Genomic DNA, 19,349 nt, shown 5'->3' on the forward strand with positions numbered 1-19,349 from the left:
CCTTTTATACATATGTGGAAGCAGCTATAAACATCCCGGCAGGGAGAACATTAGCAAAATTCATAGAACCTACTACTCCTGAGACAAATAACAGTGAAGGTGGAGTATGAATTGCACTGAAATTGGAGCTCAGTTATAGAATGCCTGGGGGTATGTGCTGTGGGTTTACCTAGTCTTTGTGAAAGTAATACCATCCTACTTTTAATTTATTGGTGTGTTTGTGTGTGTGTGTGTGTGTGTGTGTGTGTGTGTGTGTGTGTGTGGTCCTAAATTATCAAATGCTTATTTAAATTAGGAATCTTAAAGCCAATTCACATAGCATTTTTTTATTTTTTATTTTTTTTCACATCTTTTTAAAGGCCAGGTCAAAATTCAGTGAAGTAGGACAACTGATATACATACATGTGATTGCATAATTTAGTCTCCCCTATATAACCACTCTGTATTACCAATTAAGTACTCTCCAAGTTACTCATTATTCTTACTATCTTCAGCTCCTGTTTAGGTAGTATATTTTGGTTTGGTTTTCTTCTCTTTAAATAAATTTCACACTTCACTAACTAATACAATGTGAATAGCCCAGTTGCAAATATGAGTTAATAGCTAAATGGTCTTGGCAATTACTTTTCAATAGAAAGAAATATTTGGGAAAGAAGTTAAATGCAGCTAGAGATTTTATAGGCATCTGGCTCCCGATGAATATTCATAAACCTGTATATATACCCATACATGTACATATTTTTATGTGGTCTATTAAGATACTGTAAAAATATTAAAGGAAGAAGTATCTCCTTGTATTTCTGGTTACTTAAAAAGAAAAGAGAAAGAGAGAAAGAGAAAAAGAGACAGTGCAATAATGATCTGCCTTGAAAATTACTCCGTTTCTGTTGCAGAAAATAGCCATTCACTTATTCTCCAGTTACTATCTACTTAATTACCATGTGAATACTCTGTAATTATATGTCCATCATTATCCTTTAGATTACATGATTGTGTTTGGTGCTGCTATGCAGTTCTTAGTGTAATTACCCTACACAGGTTATAACAATTTTTATATTGTGAATATAAAATGTTATTATATAATTTCATGGTAATCTCTACTTTCTTAGCACAAATTAATTGCATTTCATTATTGCTCCTTCTTACCATATACAGAAATCTCAATTATTATGCCATTCAGGTCAGTAAAATGCTCAAAACTTATAAGCTAGAATGTTCCAAAGGAAGGAAGATTTTGTTGGTAGTAATATATGTAGGCTCTTGCCACAGTGGACATTATTCACATCAGTTTTAATTGCTTTTTTCTTCTTGTTTTAACCTTTTAATTGGCTTATCAGCTCTCTAGAGCTGGTGTCCTGTCTTGTATTTCTGAACTCTTCTCACAGCTCCCAGTATACAATTAGACACATGCATGTCCTCAGCAAATAATTACACATCCACTACTTCCATTTTATCATCATGGTGTTTAAAATTAGATCAACTATATTGTTCCGCCTGCTTTTCTTTCCATAAATTCCAGACTGTTGCTGTTGAACACTTACTGGCCAATCTCACTAGCCTCTTTTATCTTCAGCCTTCAATCTTCAATTCCTTCCCTATTTCATCCTCTCTACCAAAATGTCTCATCACCTGTATTTTCTTCTAACTTTTCTTCTTTTAGTCTACTGCATTCTTTTTAACTTTCTCTCAGTTCCAATAATTATTAAGCTAAATTTAAAATTTGGGGGGAAAAAGATGATTGTGTTGGGGAAACTGCGTGTATGTGTGTGTGTCTGTGTGTCAGAAAATAGAAGATGATCCCTTTGTGGTACACCTTGGTGTTAACCAACCACCAACATTCCTAACTCTTTTATTCTTTGGGAGGAATTAAGTTTTTTATTTAGATTTGTCTACTGCTTCATAATCGGTAACATTTCACTTAGTCAAAACTGAAGTATGAAAAAAAGCAGAAGGTTATGAAACTTCTGCAAAGGTAATTTCACATAAATAATTGATAGACTGATAAATGAGTCATTAATAAAAATACCAGTATATTTTAGTTAAGAACATGCATATCTATCTTATAGAAAGATTACTTTCAAAATGGTTTTAAAGCATTTTTGATGCTTAAAGTGGTAAGCTGTGTAGGATAACTATTTTCAGTGCTCTAGGATAAAAAAATTGTTCTTCCAGTTATGGTTAGACTTCTCTCTGTTTCTGAGCTTATCAAGAAAGACTCCTTAGAACCAAAGTGAATAATTGCATACCATAGGAGCCTTCTCGTATAATATTCTTCTTCATACTTTGCTAAATTTCTGCTGAATTGGGAAGTGCTAATGAAGTATTCCTTTTATTAAATAAATAACTGAAGAGATAGTTAGAATTTAAATATGAGTATGTAGTAATTATTTGAGAGTGTATAGAGAGGAGACACTGATAAAAATACAGCATATATTTATACAAATTTTACATAGATGCTTGTAATTCAAAGTGGATTATAGCTGAAAAGAGAATGAGAGAGAAATAGGTAGCATTCCTATGACTTACTATACATTCCTGTCATGATATTGAGACAATTGCAGAGAACATGAACTCTGGTTGAGTCAATCAATTTGCAAATAGTACCATCAGGTGTTTCAAACTTTTTCCTGGACTTGCATATAGTATGTGACATGATTAAACTTGAAATATCAGAGAGCTTTTGAAGGAGTTATTTCGATTTACAAATATCCAGTGCTTATGTGATAGATTAAATACGAGATGCTGAAGTCCCCTATCAAGTAAGATCTACCTTCTCCTGTGTTCAGAAATCTTGGAGTTGGAATTGAATAAATAGGGAAGGCTTTAAGAGGAGAAAGAAAGAAGGAAAGAGAGAGAGAGGGAGGGAGGGAGGGAGGGAATATATATTAAAAGTGTTGGGCCCAAGAATCCTAACAGTGATGCAGAAAACAATCCAGCCAGACATATAATTCAGCATCCTCTACATGTTCCACATCTTAAGCCTAACAGTGGGAGATAGTCAGAAATTTTTCATAGGTAGGCATTGGGAAGCCACTCGGACAGAGCTGGAGTATAGTGAGCAGCTCTCTGTCCCTAAGCTTCAATTTAGCGTAAAGTGCTAAACATGTAAACTGGGAAAAATGAAATGTCTTCCATTTGAATATCTGTAGAGAAAGGGTTCTGAGCCTAAAATTATTTCAGGCTATTTTAGAGGGAAAACATGGCATGGCTTAACAGCATGCAATTTAGAATTATTTATTAAACTGTATATTCTAACGTCTGTTTACTTCACAATTTTATATTAGCAAACATTTCTTTACATTCTTTAGGTTCCATTTTTAGGCCATGAGACCAGTCAATTGCAATTGAATAATGTGCATTTGGCATGCTTCAAAAAATATTAAAAGCATTAAAGGGTGGAGGATTTCCTTTTTTTTTAAACATCTTTATTGAAGCATAATTGCTTTACAATGGTGTGTTAGTTTCTGCTTTATAACAAAGTGAATCAGCTATACATATACATATATCCCTATATCTCCTCCCTCTTGTGTCTCCCTCCGACCCTCCCTATCCCATCCCTCTAGGTGGTCACAAAGCACCGAGCTGATCTCCCTGTGCTTTGCGGCTGCTTCCCACTAGCTATCTATTTTACGTTTGGTAGTGTATATATACGTCCATGCCTCTCTCTCACTTTGTCCCAGCTTACTCTTCCCCCTTCTCGTGTCAAGTCCAATCTCTACATCTGCATCTTTATTCCTGTCCTGCCCCTAGGTTCTGCAGAACCTTTTTTTTTTTTTTTTAGATTCCATATATATGTATTAGCATACAGTATTTGTTTTTCTCTTTCTGACTTACTTCACTCTGTATGACAGACTCTAGGTTCACTACAAATAACTCAATTTCGTTTCTTTTTATGGCTGAGTAATATTCCGTTGTATATATGTGCCACATCTTCTTTATCCATTCATCTGTCAATGGACACTTAGTTGCTTCCATGTCCTGGCTATTGTAAATAGAGCTGTAATGAACATTGTTGTACATGACTCTTTTTGAATTATGGTTTTCTCAGGGTATATGCCCAGGAATGGGATTGCTGGGTCATATGGTAGTTCTATTTTCATTTTTTTAAGGAACTTCCATACTGTTCTCCATAGTGGCTGTATCAATTTACATTCCCACCAACAATGCAAGAGGGTTCTCTTTTCTTCACACCCTCTCCAGCATTTATTATTTGTAGATTTTTTTGATGATGGTGGCCATTCTGACTAGTGTGAGGTGATACCTCATTGTAGTTTTGATTTGCATTTCTCTATTGATTAGTGATATTGAGCATCCTTTCATATGTTTGTTGGCAATCTGTATTTGAAGATGACATGATACTATACATAGAGAAGCCTAAAGATGCTACCAGAAAACTACTACAGCTAATCAATGAATTTGGTAAAGTAGCAGGATACAAAATCAATGCACAGAAATCTCTTGCATTCCTATACACTAATGATGAAAAATCTGAAAGAGAAATTAAGGAAACACTCCCATTTACCATTGCAACAAAAAGAATAAAATACCTAGGAATAAACCTACCTAAGGAGACAAAAGACCTGTATGCAGAAAACTGTAAGACACTGATGAAAGAAATTAAAGATGATACAAACAGATGGAGAGATATACCATGTTCTTGGATTGGAAGAATCAACACGGTGAAAATGACTATACTACCCAAAGCAATCTACAGATTCAGTTCAATCCCTATCAAACTACCACTGGCATTTTTCACAGAACTAGAACAAAAAATTTCACAATTTGTATGGAAACACAAAGACCCCAAATAGCCAAAGCAATCTAGAGAAAGAAAAATGGAGCTGGAGGAATCTGGCTCCCAGACTTAAGACTATACTACAAAGCTACAGTAATCAAGACAGTATGGTACTGGCACAAAATCAGAAAGAAAGATTAATGGAACAGGATAGAAAGCCCAGAGATAAACCCATGCACATATGGTCACCTTATTTTTGATAAAGGAGGCAAGAATATACAATGGGGAAAAGACAGCCTCTTCAATAAGTGGTGCTGGGAAAACTGGACAGATACATGTAAAAGAATGAAATTAGAGCACTCCCTAACCCCATACACAAAAATAAGCTCAAAATGGATTAAGGACCTAAATGTAAGGCCAGAGACTATAAAACTCTTAGAGGAAAACATAGGCAGAACAGTCTTTGACATACATCACATCAAGATCCTTTCTGACACATCTCCCAGAGAAATGGAAATTTAAACAAATGGGACCTAATGAAACTTAAGAGCTTTCGCACAGCAAAGGAAACCATAAACAAGATGAAAAGGCAACCCTCAGAATTGGAGAAAATATTTGCAAATGAAGCAACTGACAAAGGATTAATCTCCAAAATTTACAAGCAGCTCATGCAGCTCAGTATCAAAGCAAACAATCCAATCCATAAGTGGACAGAAGACCTAAATAGACATTTCTCCAGAGAATTTCCTTTTAAGCATAAAAAGTGGACCATGAATTCCTTTAAAAACTATCGTGTGTAAAGAGAAAAGCTATTAGCCTGTTTAGCAAATTAAGCAGAATTTATAAAATATTCTCATTGTAGCTTATATGCCATTAGATTAAAAAATCTTTCTATGGAAAAATAATATACATAGAAATGTTTAGAATCACAGGTATACAGTTCAATAATTTATCCCCAGCTGTACATACCAGTGTAAACCAACATTCAGGTCAAGAATAAACATTATCATTACCTCAGATGCCCCCTGGTGTTCTTCATCTCTATCCCTTTCCTCCTCCTCAAAAATAACTCTTTTTTTTTTTGCGGTACATGGACCTCTCACTGTTGTGGCCTCTCCCGTTGCAAAGCACAGGCTCCGGATGCACAGGCTCAGTGGCCATGGCTCACGGGCCCAGCCGCTCCGCAGCATGTGGGACCTTCCCAGACCGGGGCACAAACCTGTGTCCCCTGCATCGGCAGGCAGCCTCCCAACCACTGCGCCATCAAGGAAGCCCCTCAAAAATAACTCATTTTTGACTCTTAAAACCATAAATTAGTTCTTCCTTTTGAAGTTATATAAATAAAAAAGTAGTATATATATTTTTCTGTCCAGCATTTTCCTCTCAATATTATTTTTGTGAGATTCATCCATGTCATTGTGTATAACTGTAATGTCTTCATTTTTCATTTATCTCTTTACATATAAATATACATATATATATGAACTACAGTTTATCCATTCTTCTTACAATGGACATTTAGATTATTTTCTGTTTTCGGCTATTTCAAAATATATTGCTGTGCATATTATGTACATGTTTGTGTGCACATGTACATGCTTTTTTCTGGGATATACAGTATATTAAGAGTAAAAATCTAGGTCATAAAGTGTGGGTATGTTCAAATTTAGTATATACTGTCAATTGTTTCCCAAATTGGTTGAACCAGTTTATATTCCCACTACTAGTGTACGAGAGTTTCTGCTATTTGTTGTCAATTTGGTATGTGTGCAATGGTATTTCTTTGAGCTATTAATTTGTATTTCCTTGATTACTGATGAGTTGTATATATTCTCACATCTTTATTATCTTAGTCTAAAACAGATTTAATTTATGCACCAAAACTAGTTATAATTAGTAAATTGTAGGTAAGTTTTTAACTTTGACCTTTAGCACCCTAGATAAGTGCAAACTGTTCCTTGCTACAGTATGGTGTAGGGCAATCATCACCCCTCAGAATGTTAACCCAGTTTTTTCGAGTTTCTTAGGTCTTCTCAGTGATGTGATTATAAAAAAAGTGGTTCAAAATTTTAGGTTAAAAATTACATTTTAATTAGGGCTCACAAATTAGTCAAGAAATAAGCTATTTTAGTCAAATCTATTTACAATTATGAGACAATGTAGTCCCTTTGCTAATCAGTAAATTGTTTTCTGATTTCTTACATTCCCTCATTCCCAAATTCTATTTACTCAACCGGTCCCATGGGAATCACCTGGGCCTCGTTTATGATCTATAAATTGGAATCCAGGGGTGGTGGTGGATGAAAGGGAAAGACACTGGAATTTTTATTTGCAAATAAGTTACCTACATGATTCTGATGAATTATCCACTGTGGAAAAACCTCATAATATGAAGATCTTGGACAGATACATCAGCTGACTTCTATGTCCCATCAGAAAAATGAACCAGGACCAAAGAATGAAATTTAAAGCAATTAGAGACAATCTTAAAAGAGCTCTCTGTCAATAAGTGGTATGTAGCAACCTGATGAAGCAAAATTTTTCTTTAGAGATTTCTGCATAGGAGATGGTACTAGATGATTATGTAGGCTGCTGCTAATGCATTCTTCATAAATAAAAACAGAAGCTGTGCTGTGTAAACTCTACCTGCCAAGCCTAGAACAACTACAGATAGACATCATAATGGACAGATACTAACACTGACTTAACTTTTAGATCTCCACGTCTCTCACCTTTCGAAAGTGCTGCTTTCCTTACATACAGCCAAGACCCTTAGTAATAAGCTTCAGCATGGAATTGCAACGAGGGCACTTGGCGTAAAGCAACAGCAAGCAGAAGAATGCTTGAAATAAATTTCCATAAATATGAAGCAAGCCTGTCAGTAAATTTAATTTCTGTCTGATTTAATAAACAGCTAGATAGATACACAAACATGAAAATTATAAATTATGTTTTAATTTTTCTCCCTACCATAACTGTCTTATCACAGGTTAAAGTTTATAAGTTGTGATTTTTATCTCAGCTAATCTCATTTAACATTGCTTCATGGTTAGATAGCTAAAATGAAATTGCAGCTCCAAACACAAAGTCTGGGATCAATTTGACCAGTTCTTCTGCTTACGGTTATTTGTACTATAAATTTCAATATTTTGAATATGGTAAATTTGAATACATTGATATGTCAACAGACATATAAACTTGTTTTTCAAAAGACAGGCAGAATATCTAATTGCAAAGTCAATGTGGTTCTTATATTATTAAATGGTCTTTGTTTTATTATTGACGTTCAAGAGGTATAGAAATATTCGAGTAAGACTTCCTTGGTGGTTGAGAAAATTGTCTGTAGCGCTCAGTAGGAAACATCTTCCAAAGTAAAGGGCTCAGCTACAGGGAGGTTTTCCCTCTGACTGTTGGGGAGGTTAGGTTCTCACCTAGGAGGGGGCAATAGTCTAGACTTCTGTTATCACTTTCTACCCATGATGGATCAGTTAGTCTTCCAGTTTACCTTTCTATTAGGGTTCCATGAGAGGCACAACTCCTGTCTGCTTACCTGCCCAGGTGTTTGGAAATACTGGGCCTGTTCTGGCTCATAGAGGGAGGCTTCTTTCCACCACACCAAAAGCTAGTGAAGAGGTAGGATTCCCCTACTCACCACTCACTACCCTGTTCTCTGGATGAAAGGAGTTGCAAAGAGGGACAAAGATAAATGACATCTAAAGAAATCTTGAGCATTTCTGTTCATTTCAGAATAACATTAATAGTGCTCATTAGAAGGAAAACTGAGGAAACTTGTGAACTTTAAAACTCAGAACCAAAAGAGTTTGTCACTTAGTATTATATCAGTATAACCCATCTCCTCTTAGAAAGATGAAATGATGCCTAACTCGGGCAAAAAGAGGAACCAATGGCATTATTAAAGAATTCTGGTTACATCCAGTTACACGCTGCTTTTTGTAAATTAATCTACCTCTTCTCTGACCATTTTAAAATATTAAGTGAAAGGTAACATTTATTGTGACTCAAGAAATATATCTTGAAATATTTCAAGAAATTTCATTTCTATGTTGTGCATTCTTTCTAGATGTATGTCATCACTACTGTGTGAATTCTGAATCCTGTACCATTGGGGATGACGGAAGTGTGGAATGTGTCTGTCCAACACGCTACGAAGGACCAAAATGCGAGGTTGACAAATGTATAAGGTGCCATGGGGGACATTGCATTATAAATAAAGACAGTGAAGATATATCTTGCAAGTAAGTAGACAGCTAGCTTACTTTATAAAAACATTTGAACCCAAAAGGACATAGCAATCCAGAAATAAACAGTGAAAACAATGTAAATTATTTTTATTCTAAAATTCAGTATGGCAACCATTCCATTTTCTCTCTCTCTCTTTTTTTCTTTTTTGGCTAGAGATAGAGTTCAATTCATTTTGATTAAACCAAAACTTATTAAAAACCTATTATGTACATCTGGGTAATATGAACATTTATCATGTAATGACATGGTCAGGTCATTGCCTATATAGAATATTCCTAATAGTAAGCAAGTAAAAGTGAAATGCAACATACCTTCAGAAAGCTATGTGTAATACTTCTAAATTAGAATAGCTCAGGCTTTTACTTGTTTCATCATTATTATCAACAATGAGTGTTTGCCTTTCTGATTTTACAAAATGATCCTTTGGGAAAGAAGCAAAAGACCTATCTAATGGAAATAAAATTTAATCTTTTTATCTGACTTTGAAAATTATTGTACAAAATAAGTAGAAGGAATAATGTTTCCTAGGAAGAAACTACAACAAAAATGTCCAAGTTAGATTTTGATTACATTGCCTTTTGCTCTTTGGCTTTGAGATCAAGTGAATGGAAAACAGAACTTTGCAGGTAAAGAGTAATGCCAACATGCTAGTAATGTTTCTAGCATGAAACAAATTTATGCCACTGGGGTTAGAGATCAATTCTCACTCTGAAGTTCTTTTAACAGGCTTTTCAAAAAAAGGGCTTATAAAGGACTGGACTCTATCACTTGCCCTAGGAGTATAATAAGCGAGCATATGTGATAGGAAAGCACGCCTTAAAGGGTTCACGTCACAGCTTCCACCAAGACAGCTCTGCAAGGGTGCCAGCCCTCAGTTATGTTGCTCTGCCAAACAAGGCCCCATAAAATTTTATTACAGACACCATCAACATTTTTTTCTTTTTTATTTACTCTCATTTTAGAATTACTCCATGTATGATTTGTGTTATCACTATAAATGACATTTACTCAAACCCTCAAATTGTGTCCTTTGAAAGTATATTATTTTTTAACTAAATTAATTTAAAATATGACTAGTTATAATATATGCCTTTGATAAGTACATAAAAGCAAAATGCATTTTCATATAAACTACCAAAATCATGTTTGCTCATTAAGCTCATCGGTTTTTTGTGATGAAACTTTAGCATGACAGAACTTGATTTTAATTACTGAGCATACATCTTTCTTTATGTCCAGTGTACCATGTCAGGAATGCACTGTAGAATCTTCTTCACAGCCCCATCCCAGTCACACAGGGAATCATGGACCATCATATAAGAAAGGCTATGAGCCATAGTTTGCAACCCAGTTTATCTTGGAGAAGCTCATGTAGAGACACACACCCTGTTTCCATCACACAGGGCAGTTCCACGTGAGGAATGAAGGGCTGAACTCTTAGGACCCTCGATTCCTGCTTCTTTACATAGAATACTGGCTTCACCAACATAGAAACACTAGAACCTCATAGCCTGAGTAGGCTTTTGAAGGTCCAACATTATAGTTCTTGACTCTTAAAAGATCTTTCTGGAAAACTATATGTAAGAATGGATAAATAATAGTTGCTAGCAGTGAGTTGATAATGGAAGTTTAAAGATAAGAGTATAATATTTGATTTATCAGATAGGCTATAATAACATATGAACATGATAGTACAAACAGGACTGTTTGGGTATTTTGAAACTTTTAGATAAGTTTGTTTTCATTTCTATGATACTTTTCATCTTAGCATTAACTAAAGCTTGCAGTGATATTGGGATTTCTATTTCATGGGTAAAGAACTGATACTAAAACAAAATCACAACTGAGTTAAATATTTTTTTACTGAAATGGGAAAATTCAAGCTGCATGTATACTTGCGATTCCAAAGAGTCATGTATTTCTAATGCACAGCGTATGAGCTGTCAACTACAGTAAAGAATAGATGCTCTGTCAATTATACTGAGTATAATCTTTGAAACAGAGCTAATTGTATATTTTTCTCTCTTCCTCAGTAAATATTGTTGAAGAAAGTCTTTATCATAATTTTGAATAGCCTAAATAATACCACTGTGATGTCAAATTGTTATGAGAATTCTTTCTCTTTACTGGACAACTGCTAATTACAAAGTGTGTCTGCATGCACACATATGTAACATTTCTAAGAAATGAAATTATGATGAAAACCTACATTAAAATATAAGTTGTACTCATATATTACAATGATTTGGATAACTTGTATTTCACATTTGAAATATCTACAAAGTTCTGTCTAAAGTTTAGGATTCAGATAAAACCTTTAGAAGGAGAACAGGGCAACATCTCTTATAACTCTTGGAAGCAGAAGTTTAAAAGCAATCGATAATTAGAATATTTTTCTCTTTTAAAAGATGATATTTGGTGTATAGTTATCTTTTTGTGGAAAATTCTTTAATGTATGATGAGCTAATTTTTTTCTTTGATGTTGTCTCTTTGATTGAACATGAAACTATAACTTTCTGCTCTTCAATTTTCAAGGAGGCTGGGCGAGGAAAGCAAGGAAAAGTCTCCCAGATCCATTTAACATATCAGACACCACTACCATTAAATATGTACTTGACTCACTTTGCATCCATATTCGTATGGCTCTATAGATTATAAAGAATGTGATATTCTTTGTTAAATCTTGGAAACTTTAAACCACTACCATCTTCCCCATATTTAGTTCCACTTTCACGTGTCTCCATTTCATATCTGGTACATAATTGACTCACTGCTTCTGTTTATCTTGAAAAGAAATGTGATTTTTAAATCCAGGTTCTTAAAAAAAATCTTTAAATTAAACTTCTGGGAAAGTGTAAGCAGTTCAGTGCATTTCCAGCAGCCCTACCACCCACAAGAGGCCAAATAAATATGCACAGAATAAATAAACTATGGGATTGCTAACCAATTATTTCAAATATCTAACCAATCATTGGGAATTACTCTTTGATGGATGTACTGCAATAGGTACCCACCATGAAGAGGATCAAAGTGATCAATCAATGACATTGCAGCCTGATTTCTTTATCAAGGTTATGTCCAGATTTATTGTGATACCATTGATTACTTCATAGCACTTAGTACTAACATGATCTCATAATCGGAATATTGACATGATCTGTTGTAATTCTGATCTGGGCCAAGGCTTGTATGATTCTATTACCATACTTCTCACAGAAGAGTTTCCCTCAATAATTTGGAATGTCAATGTACTTTTCTCTGTTCCACCAACAATTGTCAATGTCTGATCTAATAGTATTTATTTATTCATTTATTTATTTAAAAATATAACATGGCAAGTAAGAAATTTCTGTAATTTTCCTCTTATCATTATGCTTGTTTTTCCCATGTAGCAATAGCCACAGTGCTTATTCTTATCCCAGACAGGTAATGTACTATAAATTAGAAGCATTTCCAAAAATTTTCCAAGAAAGCCTACCTCATTACTTTGTTGCCATATTGCATATTGTTCCTATAATATTACTGTTTATTTTTGCAATGAAGTGTTATGTTTTTTCCTTTAGAATAAAAAGAGTTTGACACTAATTATAGTACATATTCAGGGAGAAACAGTGGGGTAAAAGTGACTACAGAATAGTTCTATGCTTTCGTACAAAATGTGGAGTCTAAAACTCATAACAGTTCTTTGGACCAGACTTTCCAGTTTAGAAGGAATAGCTGAGCATTTGCTTCCAGAGTATTTGATAATGTGGTTTATAAATAATAAAGATGCCACCAAACTCTGGTAATATGAAAAGGGAATAAAATACTGATGTTAATGTCTCCCTGAAGTGTAAGTGATAAACACTAGAGTATATTTTTTCACACCTATGTCTAGCTATATTAAATTTTTATATTAAACGAATGGATTGAAATTTTGAAAATTACCAAAAGAAAAATTTTATTTGTCATCATTCTATTAAAAAACATCTTTGCCTCCAGCAAGTCTCTCTTTCTGAAAACCTACTTTTAGCCAGCCACTGCATTAGTCTTCTGTGATGAATATTCTCATCTTTAGAGAATTTGTGTCAGCTCTCAACAATAATCACACCAGAAACAATGAGATTTTTTTTTTCTTTGTTGCTGCAGCTGCACTAATGGAAAGATTGCCTCTAGCTGCCAGCTATGTGACGGCTACTGTTACAATGGTGGCACGTGCCAGCTGGACCCAGAGACAAATGTACCTGTGTGTCTGTGAGTATTTTATAACGTTGTGGGCATTTTATGATAACAACTTTAGATGTACATGGAATCCCTGCTCTATTTTTCTCCTTTCTTGGCGTAACATATTTTAAATGAATGTTTCGTGGACATCTCTGATCAAGTATTGTTCCTCATTGGCTCATGTACTACAGAATCTCCTCCCTCATCAATTTGCTAGTGATTTCATATGGAAAAGCTTATTCACTTCTTAGCATCATACCCATTTCAAACATTCAGAGACCTTTGAACTTGGAAATGCCAGTAAAAATTGTTCTAATTTAATTGACCTTATTTACAATAGATACGTGAAACCCAGACATAATCATATTTATAAATACTTTGGTACTTAGGGCCATTATTTTCAAAGTATGTAAGGTATCTTTTCAAAAGTATAATACTATTTGATTTTTGTATCAGGTTTTGAGTGTTGTATTATGTAAACCTATTAAGCCCTTGTCTCTTTTGAAATACATTACCTTGAATCTGGGTTTCTAAATGTTTGGAAAGTATTGTAGATTCTCTGCTCCTGAGAAAATCTGGAATTTAATATATTCCCTTTTCAAATACCTGATTGGCCATAATGGAAAGCTTGAAATAAGACCATTCAGCCTATGTGATCTCTATTTTGAGTTTTCTTTTATCACTGCTTGACCAGAAGAATGATGCCCACATCTGATCCACATCTGCATTCTGTTCCCCACCTTGTCAGAATAGCCTATGATGAGTGTATATAAGAAATAAGTGAGCATACCTGAGAAAAATTTTGTTCATATGTTACTATTTCTGTATGAAATGAATTTGAAAAATTTGAAAAAAAAAGTCAGATGCTTTATTTAGCTGTATTTTACTGAAATTCTGCAGATGCTCTGTTGGGTTTAAAAGTCAGCGCTGTGACCAGAAAGAGAACCCTTGTGATCACTACTGTCAGAATGAGGGGATTTGCACTTTAACTGCGTTTAATGAGCCGAGATGCAAGTAGGTTTAACCTTCCACTTACCGCTAAGCTTTGTGTGACATCATTTCAGGCCAGAGTTCATTGGTTTAAATCATGAACATCCACATGCTTTTCACAGCGTATACTTAATCTCGGGGCTCATCTGTGTCATACACACTTAACCTTTGCTTTGCTCGCCGACAAGTGTATGCACCACAGTTAGCTAGATTGTCTAGAAATATAATGGAGGGAATGAAAAAGCTCGTGGAACTGTCTCATAAAAATACATTTGCTAGAACAGTGGCTTTTAATTAGAGGACAGAAGCAGGTGTTTTTAGACTTTATTACTATACTGGATACTATAATTGGAATAGTGTCTTTTATTTAGTTAACTGACTTTTCATTTCAAGTACTGATAAAACACATTATTTTGGCTCCCAAGATTTCAGTGGACTGTCTTACCTTAATCAGTAAGACTTCTTTACAGAAGAAATAGGTATATGCTAAAATATTCCAGAAACTTCATTTCAAAACATTCTCTCTTGATTCAATTTGTTCATAACAAATACATTCTTTTCCTCTGTGAAATCTCAGGGACCACCTTTGGGGTAGCTATCAACCTTCATAACAATGGAAGTTATTTTTGCATGTTGCATTTGAGCTTTAGAGATGGATCATATCTGACATCCTCCTTAATACTCCATGTCATAAACAGAAACCCTGATTGGCACCCAATAATAGCTCATGGTGGTGTCTCAGAGGATTTAGTAATGGTTTTAACGCACAATTATATTAAAATTCAGATATTTCATTTCCAAAACTCTACAATTTCTTCATAATGATCTATTTTGTTATTCAAAAAAATGTTATTCTTTACACAATAATTGTGAAAATATGGGAAGTGATTAAAATAATCACATAGGAGAAACTGATATTCTTTCTTTTTTTCTAAAAGATATTTGAATATGTTAAACCAATGTGCCTACATAAAATAATCCAGAAATACTCCTTTAAATATCAGTCTGTAAAGGGTATATAAACTGACCTGTTAAGAAATTGATACACTTCTTAGTTCATACTCAGGTTTAGTGCCTTATGCAGCTGAAGACAGAGAGGGGACCCTTCTTTAGTCTTACCTCTGCCTTGCCTCCAACCTAAATTCCTCCAGTCATTCAGCAAGTATTTATAAGACCCTGAAAGAGTGCTAAGTCCTAGACAAGTGAAGATGAATGAAATTTAACCCAAACATCAAGGAGCTCACGAATTAGTGGGTTTAGAAATTCATAAGCAACTAATTAACCTGTATTAACGCAGGTGTGAACACAGGAAAAAAGAGAGGGCAGTGGAGTTTTAACAGGGCAGGTGATTTGTTTAGAATGGGAGATAGGAATACATGGAAGACTTTACAGAAAAGGCAACCTCGTGTTGTCCATGTAGTTCAGATAGTTCAGTGAGGTCGGGAAGAACATTCTGAAAAGAAAGAATAACATAAGCAGAGACATGGATGTGAGACTTAGTGACCTCTCTGGGGAACTGTGAGTGGTTTAATACAGCTAGAATGAAGGGTGACTGGAGAATTGGGGAGGGGGGTGAGGAGTTAAAACTGGGAAGATAAATTGGAACCCGATTTATGCAAGTTAGGGGATTCCATAGGATCCTGAAAAGAATGTATAGCCAAAGTGATTTGAGGCAGAGCTGAAGGAGTTTGCTTTCGAAGGTGACACTGAGTGGCATGTGGAAGAAAGGCCTGGAGATCAGCTGCAGGGATCCCACACCAAAAGGTCTGGCAGCACTTCAGGTGAAAAATGATGGATTCACGGTTAGTTCAGTGTTAGTAAGGTCAGGGTGATCCTTGGCCAAACTTTGATCTAGGTACTTATGTTATCTCATTTTTAGGACCCTGGTAATGCCTGCTCTGGGGCCCAGTCTTTGTATTTCTTGTCCCTTTCTCACAATTCCCAGGCAAAGTATACATGACATTTCAGCACCACCCCACTCCATAAATAGGTCTCAGGAACATGACCTGTCTAGAGAATGCCCTGTGTCACCAGAATGAATATTTCTTGTGGGCATAACAGTCCACAGTAATGTTCTGTTCCACTTTTCACTCTTACCATGTATCATCAGAGGCACCTGACCTTGTAAGGTATAATCAGCCTCTGATTAAAATCAGCTAGGAAGGGCTTCCCTGGTGGTGCAGTGGTTGAGAGTCCGCCTGCCGATGCAGGGAACGCGGGTTTGTGCCCCGGTCCGGGAGGATCCCATGTGCTGCGGAGCGGCTGGGCCCGTGAGCCGTGGCCGCTGGGCCTGTGCGTCCGGAGCCTGTGCTCCGCGACGGGAGTGGCCACAGCAGTGAGAGGCCCGCGTACCGCAAAAAAAAAAAAAAAAAAATCAGCCAGGAAAAATGTGTTAATCGGAAAGGTTCAGAGCAAGCACCTTTTACTTTTGTGTATCTTTATTTCTATCTGCTTTGGGCTTAATGGAAATTTTGTCTGTGCTTTGGTTTTCTACACCCTAAAATTTATTCTGATGGTAGGAGTAATGCTTACTGAATTCCTCAAATCATTTAAGCCATGAAAGAATCGTAGAAGAGATAATGATATTCTGTTATTCACTCATTAATTCATTCATCAAATATGTATTTATAACCTATGATGAGTGAGGCCCTATGTATATTCAGAAGGAGAATTAATAACAGCTAAAACTGATTTAGCAAATACCTGTTTGATTCTAAAGTCCTTGCCCTGGTTATAACTCTTATTCCATACTGCTTTCTTTGTGCTGACTAACTCCAATAAGGTTTTTACTTTTAAAGAGTTTAAGATTCATTTTGGGTAGATGAATGGATTTTAAAAAGTTAAAATACCATTTGATAATTGCTATACAGAAATATGACCAAAGTGTTGTGGGAAAACAACTGAATAGAGATCAGTTAATGATTACTAGTGGGAGAGAGAAAGGTTTTACAGATGAAGTGATATTTTAACAGTATTTTGAAAAAATTTTAGTTATTTTACAGGAGGAAATGTCTGAAAACCTTTCTTGAAAGAGGAATAGCACAGTGAGAGAATAGGTCTGAAAGTAGAAGATGAACGTTGTTGAGAATAGAACACAGGCTATGTGATATAATGGGGGATGGGTTGGGGGAGATTAAAGATATATGTTGGGACCAGTTTGTGAGGTACAGTTTATGAATGACTCAAGAGTGGGTTTATAGAAAGAAGATTGGAGAATTAAGGATGGAATTCTAGGAGACACCAATGTTTAATACTGTATTATGGAAGAATCAACAAAAAAATGAGAAGAAATAGAATTTGGAGGGGACTTGTCAAAGTGAAGGTTCCTCCAAGTCAAAGGAATAGAGCGTGTCCAAGAATATCAACTCCAGATAGTTCAAAGAGGATAAGAATTCTAAGTGGTTTATTGAATTTTGTAATTAGATGGCCATTATGAGAGATGTTTTGAAAGTGCTACATGACAGCAACCAGATTATAGTTGGAAAAGTGAAAGGTAAGAAAGTAGAGAAGACTGTAGATTCCTTTCTGACTGTTTGGCTGTGGATTAAATGAAGGAAGAACAATTGTAACTTCAAGGGGAAGTGGGATCTAAGGGAAAATATTTTTACAATAAGAAAGACATACGTTTCAAGAGGATCAGTCTTTCACTATTTATTAAGGGCCCATTGTTAAGTAACTATGAAGGATAGATGGTTCAGACATAGATATTATACTCATGTTTCTTAGAGTTAAAATTTCTAGAATATGGAAAATTTCCTAGTTTTACATAGGATACTTATAATTCATTTGGTACTAAAATGTAAATAAATAAAAATAAATTTAGTATGAAGTGCCTATGGTCATGTAGAATACAAAAGTTGTCCAGCTAAGAGAATATTAAGCCCTCAGGATCTCTTTCTAGTGGTTGATTCTCCTTGTAAGTGGAAAATTTTGGAAACACAGATTTTAGCTTCAGATTTCAATTTGTAGTGGTCATGTATCTTTGATGAAAAGCTAGTATGCACTATTTCATCTAAGCGCCTTTACAGGAAACAAAAATTGCTTTAAGAAGTAAGATATAGTACTTGCTTTAACTTTGTTGGTACTACATTTTTCTTTTTTTCATAGAGTAAAAAACTATTGAATTGTGCAGAACTTACACACATTTGGAAAGTCTACAAAGTATTCAGATCTATGAGGTTGACAGGTTTTTTCCACATAGAAATTTTATTACCTTATCTTTCAATTTAAGGAATAGATTTGTTCTTTGAAAGCCTTCACTTTTGTCTCTTGATGGCCCTTTTCACTTATTACTATATGCGGAGGAAAAGAAAACTCCAAAGAAAAGCCTAGAATAAATGAAAATCTAAAGGCTTTTTTATGTTTATTTGGAGAGAGTTTTGACATTTATCAAAGAAGGTATATTGAACAATGTTAAAGCCAAACTTTAAAAAATTAATGTGTTATTTTGACAATGTTTGTATTGTTAAACAATTTTTGTTGTGAGATATAGAAATGAATAAGCCTGTGAACTCAATAACAAGTTAACTATGTCTTCCTACTTCTAAAATTTCTCCCTAGCGTAAGACTTTCATTTATATTGAATTTAAGGTTTTTTTTTTTGTTATTTGTTTTTTGTGGTACGCGGGCCTCTCACTGTTGTGGCCTCTCCCGTTGCGGAGCACAGGCTCCGGACGCGCAGGCTCAGCGGCCATGGCTCACGGGCCTAGCCGCTACGCGGCATGTGGGATCTTTCCAGACCGGGGCACGAACCCGTGTCCCCTGCATCGGCAGGCGGACTCTCAATCACTGCGCCACCAGGGAAGCCCAAGTTGTTTTTTAAAACGTAGACCAACCTCCACAGCATTATCTCCCAGCAATACCCACAGCACATTTCACCCTCCAGTAGTAAAGAAATGCTTGTAGCTACACTACTTCTCCTACCACTGTGGACACAGGCGCATACACAGGCTCACCACATAGCCATGGGACCATTCCACACCTAGATGTTTTTGCTTAAATAGCTCACTGGACCCAAATGTCTCTGCTGCCTTTTTCCACTTTACTCTTATTATCCCACTAGTCTCAACACAGGATTATCTCTTTGTATATAGCACGTGGCAAGTGAATAGTAAATATTAATTGACTTGGACTTAACTGAAGTTTTTTAAAAGAGAAG

The 19,349-nt window shown here is 35.4% G+C and overlaps 1 protein-coding gene across 1 annotated transcript in view; it reads left to right on the top strand.

Moving 5' to 3' along the window:
* LRP1B (LDL receptor related protein 1B) overlaps positions 1 to 19,349 on the top strand; it is a 1,467,083-nt gene that overhangs the window by 1,420,015 nt on the left and 27,719 nt on the right. The window contains exons 83-84 of the mRNA XM_027078335.1: positions 8,817 to 8,991; positions 13,127 to 13,231. Of these exons, the coding sequence (XP_026934136.1) occupies positions 8,817 to 8,991; positions 13,127 to 13,231 (280 nt within the window). The remainder of the gene's footprint in view (positions 1 to 8,816; positions 8,992 to 13,126; positions 13,232 to 19,349) is intronic.

This window comes from Aethalodelphis obliquidens, unplaced genomic scaffold, assembly GCF_003676395.1.
Source record: "Aethalodelphis obliquidens isolate GAN/ISIS:26980383/991018 unplaced genomic scaffold, ASM367639v1 scaffold2, whole genome shotgun sequence".
In the NCBI taxonomy this organism is placed as follows: Eukaryota; Metazoa; Chordata; class Mammalia; order Artiodactyla; family Delphinidae; genus Aethalodelphis; species Aethalodelphis obliquidens.